Source organism: Aptenodytes forsteri, unplaced genomic scaffold (assembly GCF_000699145.1).
Source record: "Aptenodytes forsteri isolate BGI_AS27 unplaced genomic scaffold, ASM69914v1 Scaffold534, whole genome shotgun sequence".
NCBI classification, from domain to species: domain Eukaryota; kingdom Metazoa; phylum Chordata; class Aves; order Sphenisciformes; family Spheniscidae; genus Aptenodytes; species Aptenodytes forsteri.
This window is the reverse complement of record NW_008795712.1, coordinates 1,782,546-1,793,917: the sequence shown is the minus strand read 5'-3', so window position 1 is coordinate 1,793,917 and position 11,372 is coordinate 1,782,546. Positions and strand designations below refer to the sequence as shown.

The following is an 11,372-nucleotide window of genomic DNA, read 5'->3' as shown; positions in this document are numbered from 1 at the left end:
CCCGGGACTCGGGGCGGGCAGAGCCGCGGCGAGCGGGGTCCTGCCCCGGGGCCCGGGGGCTCCGCTGCCCGCATTGCAGCCTTTATGTAAGCGCGGCCGGGCTGCACGCTCCGCCGCACGGGCACCCGCGCACACCCCGGGGCACAGGCGGGCTCACACACGCACCCCGGGGCGCACACGGGCTCACGAACACAGAGCAGGTGTGCAGGCATACCCAACACCACGCGTGCAGACAGCAACACGCATGCACACATACACCATGCACAGACACGCGCCGCCATGGGCACACACAGGCACACACAGAGCTACATGGTGCACATGGTGTGTGCACACACGGGCATCCACGCACTGCGGGCAGATGTGGGCATGGGGAGCGCCATGTGTGCACACACACTGCGTGCTCACATATCGCTGTGGGAATGCCCATGGGCCGCGTTGCATGCACACGCACACGCCGTGTGCACACATGCATCACTGTGCAAACACGGGCGCGCACACGGAACACTGCATGTCTACACTTGTACCAGTGTGCAAACACACTGGTGCGCACATGCTATGCCACATGCATACACGCATCCATGTGCATATACGAGCAACGCTGCACCAGGTGCACACACACACATACTGCCATACAAACACACCCCACTGTGTGCACTACAAACACACACGCGCGCACACACACACAATGCTTCATGTACACACACACCCCCCCGCACACCCCCCCAGGTCATACACTTGAACGACTGTGCACCACAGCTGCACACACCCCCACCGCACACAGCACCACGGCCCCCCCAGCACCACACAATGCATGAGGCACGCACATGAGCATGCCCATTGCCACACACACCCCGGAGACACAGGGACACACCGACAGAGATTGCAGACACATAGACACAGCATGCGCGCGCGCACACACACATACAGAGTCATAGAGAGACACACACACACACACACACACACTGTGCATGCATGCACACACCCGCACAGACACAGAGAGTCGTAGGTATGCATACAGTGCACGCTGTGCATGAATGCCTGCACACACAAGCACAGCGCACTCCTCCCTCCTGTCTACATGGGTCACTCTCAGCGTACACAAGGGAGCAGTCCGAATCTGCAGCGGTGGTGGGTGCAGCCTGGGTGCCCTGGGCAGCCTGTGGCCCGGCCCCTCCATCTCCCCTGTGAGTGCTCTGGTTGCTGAGCCCAGCTAACCAGCACCATTGCCCCCACTCGGGGCCATCAGGTGGGCAGACAGGCAGGTACAAACCCACCTTCACCTCAAACACACCCGTGCACATGCAAAAGGTGTACATGGACCCATAGGTACAAACACACACACAAATCGTATGAATGCCCACACCATGGAGACTCACACACACCGACACGCACCCACATGCACATATATGCACACCCAGGCACACACAAAGCCAGGGAGAGGGGAGGGAGCTGGAGGGGCCAGAGATGCACAGTGGAGCAGAGCTGACACGTTTGCAGCTCAGCTTCCCAATGTGGAGGTGGAGGATGGCTGGAGACATCCCTGGGGATGCTGGCAGAGCCGGGCAGGAAGCGCAGCGCAGGCTGTAGAAGATACCCACTGCCCGGCAGGGAGCAGGGAGAAGGCTCAGTCGGGTCCCTCGCTGAGCCGAGGTTTCATTTAAGCAACCCAACTGATGGATGCCTATGTCCGTGCCACCTCTAAGCCTTGTCCCCATGGCAAACCCCACGGAGCCCCGGGCCGGTGCAGGGTTGCAGGTGCTGGCACGTCCCTGCATGAACAGGGGGGGCAGCTAAGCTGGGGTGCAGAGGGGGCTGCGGGTCAGGGAGCTGGGGGTGGCCACGCTGTCGCAACATGCAGAGGTTCTCCCAGCCCCACGGCCCCAGCGTGGGGCACAGCCACCCTCTGTCCTTGCTCGCTGGCGCTGTGCCCAAGCAGGGGGCTGCGAGGCAGAGGAGGGGCTGGGAGCCCGCGCATGCAAAATGGCTCCTGTCGGTCAGCTGCTGTGCGGCACAGCGCTGCCCTTGCCCCCACACAGCCCCCAGCCTCTCCCCCCAGTCCTGCCCCAAGACCCATGCCCCAGTCCTGCCGGGTGCAGGTCCTCGCCCACCCCTCTTGTCAGCATGGCACCGGGCACCTCTGCGCAGGGCACTCCCCTCCTCCTGCCTCCCCAAGTAACCTCCCCAACCCCTTCCCCAGTAATTCCTCCCTTCTCCCATAGTAGGGTCTCCAACCCCTGCCCCAGCTCACTCCGAACCCTCAGCTTGCTCCCACCCAACCCAGGCAGGATCTTCCGTTCTTCCCACGCCACCCAGTCTCCACGTCCACTTCCCCTGGCGTGCTTCATCCTCCTCTCCCATCCTAGCAAGCTGTCCCTCCAGCCTGGGCGCAGAGCATGTCCCGGGGCTTGGGCAGATGCTTGGAGGAGGAAGAAGTCTTATTTCCTCCCAGACATCAGAGTCCTTGCACTGATTCACCCTAGCTGGAGACCTGTCACCAGCTGGGGACATTCCTTGTGCTGTGACAGGGCATTAGTGTAACAAAGGATCCCCCAGGGATTACCCAGCTCCTTCCTCTCCATTTGACACAAAATAGATCCTGCTGGAGACCAAAATCCCAGCCCTGTAATAACAGCAGGATCTTGCCGAGATCCTCCTTCCACGTTTCGGTATAAGCCAGATCCCTTGTGCCCCACCGCCCCGGTGTGCTGTGGGCAGATCCCAGCTCCTGCCCCCCGCCGCCCCCCGGCTTTCTCATTTCTCTGCGTGCTCAGGGCCAGATGGCTGATTCACTCCATGGCTCTGCGCTCCTTCTCCTGCACGGAGTCCCAGCTGACCACTTTGTTTGTAATAGTCCTCAGAGGGGAATTACAACCGAGTATTAAATGTGTGGTTAAAGAAATCGCATTACACAGTGTGACTGTAAGGGAGATGTTTCCCTTTAATCTGTAATCCATGAAAGTTATTAGTTTAGCGAGTGGAGCGGCTAGGCACAGCGTTTCCATTAAGATATAACCCTGAGCAGACCCATCATGTCCGCGCGGGCTGCAGCCCGAGCCCACGCCACAGCACCCCTCGCTCCCCAGCGCAGCCCTTGCTTCGCTGTTCCCAATTATTTGAATGCCGTTATCGTGTTAACGTGGGGCTGTTTAATGTTGCAGAAAAGAAAAGGAAAATAATCACACTCGATGGCCGATGTGCTCCTGTGAAATAATGTTTGTGTCATGTATCCTGTCCTACAGGTCTATGCAATATTAGTTAGTCACCCTCCTGCTCCCAACGATCACCTAACACCAACACCTGTATCATACACAGCTGGCTTCTACAGGATCCCTGTCATTGGTCTGACAACACGCATGTCTATATATTCTGATAAGGTAACTGATGCATGTTTCTAGTCTAGTACCTCATACATGTGGTGTAAATCAAGAGTGCCCGTCAGGAGGGTTAATGATGTCTACGCTACCCTGCCTATCTATATGTCTGTCTGTCCTTCCATCCTCTCCAGTTAAACCTGCAGCTTCCTCTCGCCCTCTCCCGCATTCCCCGGTACATTATTTTTTCGCAGCTGCCAGTGTTGACCTACATAGTGCTGGATGATTTCTGCAGCGTTTCTCTGCCAGGCTGCTGGGCTCGCTGCTCTTCAGCCAAGGCAAATGCATCACTAGTGACAGCCGGGGGGGTCCTGGGTGCTCCCCGGGTGCAGGGGGACCTGTGGAGGGGCAGGAGGATCCTAATGGAGCCTGTACATTGGGCAGGAGCTCTCTGGGGCTTGAAGGTTGTTTGGTTGCATTCACTTCTCTGGGTTTCTGTGATATTGGTAGGGGAGATAATAGAATTGACTAACAAGTTATCCCGAGGCTTTAAATGACATTCAGTCTGGCCAGCATTCAAGAAAGAGGTTCAAATTCCAGTGTCTCAAACTGCTGCCTGCTCTCCCTGTGGAAACACGGAGACTTTCAGGCTGGATGAGGTCTTGCTGTGGGGGGGGAGCTGGGGGCAATGCCCTGGCCATGAGATGCTGCCATGGCCGGCTCTTCCAGTGGCGCTCAGCTCCCAACCCATCTTGCAAACACACTTTGTGCTTACTAAAAGCAAAAGGAGGAGCTGAGCAGAGCCAGGCAGACCACACGCCATTGCAGCCTTGGTGGAGGTTTTCATCCAGGTGCACGAGCTTAGTGGGTGAGATCAGGCCTGTTTTGAAGCACGAATCGGTCTTTGCTTGGAAAATGTGAATATTCACAAATGCAAATGTTCAGTGCAAAAATAGTCACTCCGCCTACATGTTAAATGAAGTCAAATTTTAGGAGGGAGGAGCAGAGGCTCCCAGAGATGCAGCCCGCAGGACTGCTCGGCTGGACCAACAGCAGCTCTTGGCCTCTCCTACCAAGTAAAACCATGGTAGGACAACGAGCAAGCCAAGACCACGGCAGTGACAGCAACGGTGGCTGCCAGGGGCTGGGGACCCGCACGGCCTGGCAGGGTCTCGTCAGGCACTGTTAGAAGGAAAGGGATGGTAACAGAGCTGGCAGACCGAGGGAGGGGGCAGGCAGCAGGTAGGAAATGTGCGGGGAGAATTTGGTTCATGCTGCTATGGGGAGGAGATAGGTCTGATCAGCAATGTCACCGAGAGGGACCTTGTCACAGTGCACATGATGGCATGGTCCAGCTTCATCTCAGCAGAGCTGTGCTTACCAAAGCAAATTGGCTGCCTTTTCCACAGCACAACCTTGTGCTGAATTTGCGTGCTCACCCTGAGGGGGTGGGAGCTTCCCCAGCAGACTCTGCTTCAGCCATTTTTTTCCTATTTAAAACATGTTTTCTGCAAAAGTGGCTCATAAAAACCACGTGGCTGACTTCAGAGCTGGAGGAGTGACCCACTGCGGCAGTGGCAACCCACTGCAGTGGCAGGGAGGTGCTCCCCACTGAATATTTGGGGGTGTTGGGCAGGTCAAGGGCTATGGGGTGCACTTGCCTGGCAGGGACTCGGCAGGGAGGCCGCACTGCCTGCACCGGGCACGTCTCACCCCTCCGAGCACTCCTGCCTGGCTGGCTTCTTGCTCAGACTCTTCCTGCTGAGACAGCCGGGGGCTTGAGGACTTGGGGCTCTCTGCAGAGTTGCAGGCAGGAGATGGGGCAAAGGCAGGGACTGGGTGGGTAGAGGAGCAAGGATGTTGAATAGTGGACTGGCAGGAGCTGGAGGGGACAGCAAAGGTGGGAGTGGAGTGGAGGACAGCAGAGCAAAGGGGCGCGAGGGCATGGGACGGGACGGTGCAAGGCTCTGCACACCCCATGCAGGACAGGCTGGCTGGTGCAACACAGGGACATTCAGCTGGTTCCCTTTTTGGTTTCCACTGATCAGCTTGCCTTTTTTTTTTTTTTTTTTTTTTTTTTTTTTTTTTTTTTTTTTTTTTTTTTTTTTTTTTTTTTTTTTTTTTTTAATTCAGGAAATTATATCTTTCAGCTTAGTTTCTATGGAAACAAGCCTGTAAGATCACATTGTGTGTATGTCCCTGATTGGTTTTGAAGGCATCAACCAATTTTAGCTAAATTTCACAGGGGGTCGAAGTCTCAGAGTTAATTATGGTCCTCCCCAGGCTAAGCTGCCAGGGAGAGGAAAGGCATGGGCCTCAGCACAGACAGGTTTGCCCAGGACCTTTTGACGTTCTCGGAGCATCTCCAGTCGAGCATAGTGGTCCACAAGCTGTAGCCAGTCTTTCAACAAAGATACCTGAGGGAAGCAAGCTTTATTGCTCCCAGTATTCAAAGAACTATTTGTTCTAGAAACGGTATTGCAGCTATCAAGCTGAGCACTCTGGCTTGGCAGCCTTTGTTTGGCCTTCTTGTGCGTAGATCTTATGAAATCATTACCCATTTCTTCACCGAGATCCTCACGTCATTCAGCACAATCCTGCCTGCACGGTGAGGGGGTCTCTGAAATCTCGGTCACCTCTGAGTGAGGTGAGCAGGGAACTGCAGGAGGAACTCACGGTAAAGGCGGCAGAGTGGTACCCATCACTGTGGTGTCCATCACTATGGAGAGCCCTTCATGGACTCCTCATGGACTGAGCATTGCAAAAATCACGCTCTGACCTTCTCATGCCGGGCCCCCTGAATGGACAGGCTGGACTATTGCTTTAGTGCTTCTGTTCCCCATGTGTCATTGCGGGTATTTATATCTCTTTTACATCTCAGCCGAAAAAATGAGATGACATTGACATCTTGACAATATGAGAAATATGAAATGACACTGAGAGCGTGAGAGCAAAGCTCATGGGGAAATGCACAGCTCAAGAGCCAGGAGGGTCTGGTGCCGTTCATCACCACCGCGTGGGACCACACCTATGTGATGGGGATGAAGGGACATGCTGGGTGCCCCGAGCTGCTGAGCCCCACACCATCCCCCCGTTGGAGAGGCAGTGCAGCGGAGGATCAAGGGCAGCTCTTAACTGAGACCTGCTCTGCTGCTGAAATAGGTAGAAAATGGAGTTTAGTCATTCTGCACTTGGAGAGCCATCTCAATGTCCAGCACCTGGTCCTGGTAGTTGAAATGAGGTCTGTCTCTCTCTTTCTCTCCCTCTCTCCAGTCTGGGCCTGGGGATGGCTTTTCCCTTTGGTTCCTTACCTCAGTATAACCACTCCATGCCCTCCCGGGGGTTACCGCTCACTAAGAGGGGTATTTTTCTTTATTACCGGTCTCACTGGCAACCGATGCTCAGCAGAAAAGGTGTTAGTCAGCATGGGAAGCTGCACTGAACGTGGGGAGAAAAGTGATTTCCCTCAACCGACGTCAGGGTCAGGACTCCTTCACCGGCACCTGCAAGAAGTGACTGGAGAGGCTGGTTACTGTAATGCAGAGACGTTTGCCCCGGGAATGGGTTTCACAGCCACTGCCGAGCAGCACAGCCGTCAGCAGGGGTGGCCTGCAGTGCGTCAGAGCAGATGAGGGACTCCGCGCGCTGAAGCCTGTGCTGATGGCAGTGATGGAGCCCACTCACCCCAGTGGAGGAGAGCTCTTCACAGGCTCTCGGGGTTCAAGCTGGGAGAAGGACAGAGCCCCACCACTCCACAAGGCTGCCGCTGCGGTTGCTGGGCCATTCCCCAGAGGTTAACAAGTCCTTTCCTCCAGGCACTGCAGGGGAAATGCAGACGATGCATTTGTGCCTGAACTCCCCATACGTCTGCACCCACTAAAATCCCTCCCAGCACACGCCTAAGCTATCGCGGAGTTATCTCAGCTCCCTCCCACATCTGCAGCCATCACGCGGGGCAGTGGGCAGGCTGCTTTCTGGCGGGGCTCAGAGGCAACGTGTGCTGGCTGGCGGGCAGTCTGAACAGAGCAGGGGGCAGAGCAGCCCAGGCTCCTTCCATGGAGACACTGGCCAAGGCTTCTTTTCTGTACCCAGCTGATGATTTTTGCTACGTTATCAGGAACTTATATATTGGCATCTCTGCCAATCTCCTTGAAGCTGCCCCGACAGCTCAGTTTTGGGGCACATTGCTTAAACGGGGACTGGCTACATTATTTCCATAGGTAATGAAACAAAAGCACATCATTTTCTCAAGCCTGTAGGAAAAATTACTCTACCAGCCATGGACCGTGAGCTGTGATGAGCCCTTAGGCAGACAGAGGTAAAGATAGCAATCCTTTCACGCATGGACCTGTACGTGGGCCTTATACGGACACACTTGCACTGCCTGGTGGCCCCACAGCCATGCCTGCACACTCCCTATACATGTGCACGTCCCCTGTGCACACAAACTCCATCGATAGTCACCCACACGTGCACCCTCCCCCAGGCATGGCATGGCCACGTGCAGACTCTGTGCACAGCTATTCAAGCACCCGAGCACGTTCCCTATGCGGGTACATGCACACACATGCTTTTCTGCATGTATATGCTCACATTTATGTATACACAGAGTCCTTGCTTGCACACATACATACACACACACACACACGATCTACTCAAATTCAGCTCCTCTTCATACATACTCAGGGCAACAAAGTCCATACCATTAATAATTTGCGGTTCCTAAGAGACTGCACCCAGCACATGTCCCCAGCCTCATAACGACACTCACTCCCCGTGCATTTGGGCTCCAGCCCCATGGGTTTCTGCTGAGCTGAATTCACGTGGAAGCCTGGATTCAGTCCCAACCTGTATTTACCTCCTTTTTGCAGAAATAGGATTAAGTGAGGAAGCACAGGGCTGAGCAGTCAGGTTTTGGTGGGAGATAGGAGGACATTGCAGAAAGCTGCTTCTCGGCTTGGGTCTGCTGAGCGATTCCCACGCTCACATCCCAGCCCTCCCAGCGGGCAGCAGGCACACTCAGAGGAGAGCAAATGATGTGAATCCTGCAAAACATCTTACAAGGCAAACTGTTGATTTGTAATTGGGACCATTTTTACTGTGTGCCTGATCTGAGGGGAGCGGGTTATGACCCCTGACAGCTCAGAGTTAAAGCACTTGTAGCAGTACTTCAAGGACAGGGTGATGAGCAGCGCAGCTGAAATCATAGAATCATAGAATCATTGAGGTTGGAAAAGACCTCTAAGATCATCGAGTCCAACCGTCGACCCAACACCACCATGCCCACTAAAACCATGTCCCTAAGCACCACATCTACATGTCTTTTAAATACTTCCAGGGATGCTGCCCACTTCCCTGGGCAGCCTGTTCCAATGTTTAACCACTCTTTCATTAAAGAAATGAGTGACGATTGTCTCACAGAGGCTGTGTGAAAAAATCAGATCTTTACAACAGGTATTTTCCTAAAAAAAGGCTTACTATCATGCAAAAATCATTGCATCCACATACTTGGCAGTACAGCCCCATGTGCCTGTGCCCATGGCCAGGAAAACTGTGCTGGGTTCAGAGGGATTTGCCAGAGACCTGTCACTGCATATGCTGTGATATGGGTTATCAAATCACACAAAACCTGATTCCCATCTGCCTCTGCACATCACAAGTTGGACTTGTTAACCTTTGGGGCACTCTACTTCCATTTTTCTGCCAATCTTTGGGCCCTGCAGAGAAGTTCAGGAGTCCCAGGTGCTTCAAAAGCTGAGCACAGAATGTGAGTGCTCATCCTGAAATCTAGACTCAGCATTTGTGATTAGTTATTCTTCATTACCCTATTTAAAAACTACAGTTCTGCATTCTGAGAGCTGAGATACCATCATACCAAGTCCATGACCCTTTTGACACCACCTCAGAAAGCAAATTTGCCTGAACTGTTAAAACAAGTTGCTCTCCAACAACTTTGCAGTAAAATTTGTTCATCTGAACCTAGTGATATGTATTTACAACACTTAAGAAAGCCACGATCAGTTTAAACAGCATTTTTGCAAGCTAGTTGGGAAACTAGAAAATAATTTGATACAATATATTGAAATTTCAAAGATGTTTTAATTTCAAAAAGGGATTGAAATAATTTTAAGTTAGATTTTTGATTTGTTTTAGTGTATTTTTCTAAAGAAATGAGTGACGATTGTCTCACAGAGGCTGTGTGAAAAAATCAGATCTTTACAACAGGTATTTTCCTAAAAAAAGGCTTACTATCATGCAAAAATCATTGCATCCACATACTTGGCAGTACAGCCCCATGTGCCCGTGCCCATGGCCAGGAAAACTGTGCTGGGTTCAGAGGGATTTGCCAGAGACCTGTCACTGCATATGCTGTGATATGGGTTATCAAATCACACAAAACCTGATTCCCATCTGCCTCTGCACATCACAAGTTGGACTTGTTAACCTTTGGGGCACTCTACTTTCATTTTTCTGCCAATCTTTGGGCCCTGCAGAGAAGTTCAGGAGTCCCAGGTGCTTCAAAAGCTGAGCACAGAATGTGAGTGCTCATCCTGAAATCTAGACTCAGCATTTGTGATTAGTTATTCTTCATTACCCTATTTAAAAACTACAGTTCTGCATTCTGAGAGCTGAGATACCATCATACCAAGTCCATGACCCTTTTGACACCACCTCAGAAAGCAAATTTGCCTGAACTGTTAAAACAAGTTGCTCTCCAACAACTTTGCAGTAAAATTTGTTCATCTGAACCTAGTGAAATGTATTTACAACACTTAAGAAAGCCACGATCAGTTTAAACAGCATTTTTGCAAGCTAGTTGGGAAACTAGAAAATAATTTGATACAATATATTGAAATTTCAAAGATGTTTTAATTTCAAAAAGGGATTGAAATAATTTTAAGTTAGATTTTTGATTTGTTTTAGCCTGTATTTTTCTGATTTTTTTTTCACTATTAGCTATTCTGTTCTTTTTTCATTTCTCTTCTGATTTTTTTTCCCATTTCCATTTTCCATTTCCATGTATTTCCTTAAAGCAATTAAAAATGCTGAGGGATTAAAAATTAAAAATGCTCAGACCCATCTTGTGCGCCCCTGGCCTGAGCTGTGGAGCTGGACCTGGAAATACCTGGGCATCTCTGCTGACTCCAAAGAGAGCTTGAGCACCGTGTTGGCGTGGAGACCATAGTTGTCCTTCCATTGTTTGTCCCTGTGGGGCTTCTTCCCGATCCTGTTGATTAGTACTGGGCTTGTGGGGTGAGCCACATTTCTCCTGCTCTTCGTGTAATTGGGAATGTTTGTATCAGTCATACAAAATTGCAGCTCTGGGAGGCTTGTTACAGCTCTCCTGGTTCATTTCCTCCTTCGATTGAACATCCACATTTCTTCTTGGTCTTCAGCAATTAGGAAATGTTTCCAGTGCTTTGGTATTTTTGCTGCTGCCTCCCTCTTTTCTGTGTTTTGGGCCAGGGCAGCAGAACAGACACACTGTCCCACTGCAGAGAGACCTGACCACGACAGGGGTTTTGCAGTGTTTTCTATACATTTCATGGTTCGGTTTGACTTTATCACCGTGTTGAGTGTGAGGAAAAGGCATTATCTGGTCTGCCCATCCCTCCTGCGTGGGTCCATGGTGGACATGACACCCTTTCTTTTCCAGAGTGAATTACTTTGGCCCATTCAGGATATTCCTGACCCGTGCTGGGTCAGCTCCCTGGATGAGCAGGTCTGGACAAGCCCTGTTTGGTCCAGAGGACCATCTCAGCCTCAAAAAATAAATATTATGGTGCTTTCCTTTTTGTCCTCTCCTGTTCAGACTTCTGCCTCCCTCCAGCACGTAGCTGGTTTGTCAAGTAGCGTCCATGCTGAGCGTAAGCACTTTCATTTTCTAGTATTTGACTCTAGGGCCTTTTGGAAAAGCTGCATTTTTTGAAACCTCTCTGTCAGCTACAGCTTGTGGTCCAATTGCTCCCCAAAGAGTGCTGTACTTAATTAGGCTGGAATTGCTATTGCAATTCCAATCATCCAACCATAATGATGTCTTTAACCAAATCAGATAGGTTA

General features: G+C 51.7%; 1 protein-coding gene across 3 annotated transcripts in view; it reads left to right on the top strand.

Annotated features, from left to right (window-relative positions):
* The first annotated feature begins 3,242 nt into the window (after positions 1 to 3,242).
* The window catches only part of GRIN1 (glutamate ionotropic receptor NMDA type subunit 1), a 34,371-nt gene continuing 26,241 nt past the window's right edge, over positions 3,243 to 11,372 (top strand). For all 3 annotated transcript variants that reach the window (XM_019473174.1, XM_019473173.1, XM_019473175.1), the window contains exon 1: positions 3,243 to 3,374. In XM_019473174.1, coding sequence (XP_019328719.1) covers positions 3,354 to 3,374 — 21 coding nt within the window. In that variant the 5' untranslated portion in view covers positions 3,243 to 3,353. The remainder of the gene's footprint in view (positions 3,375 to 11,372) is intronic.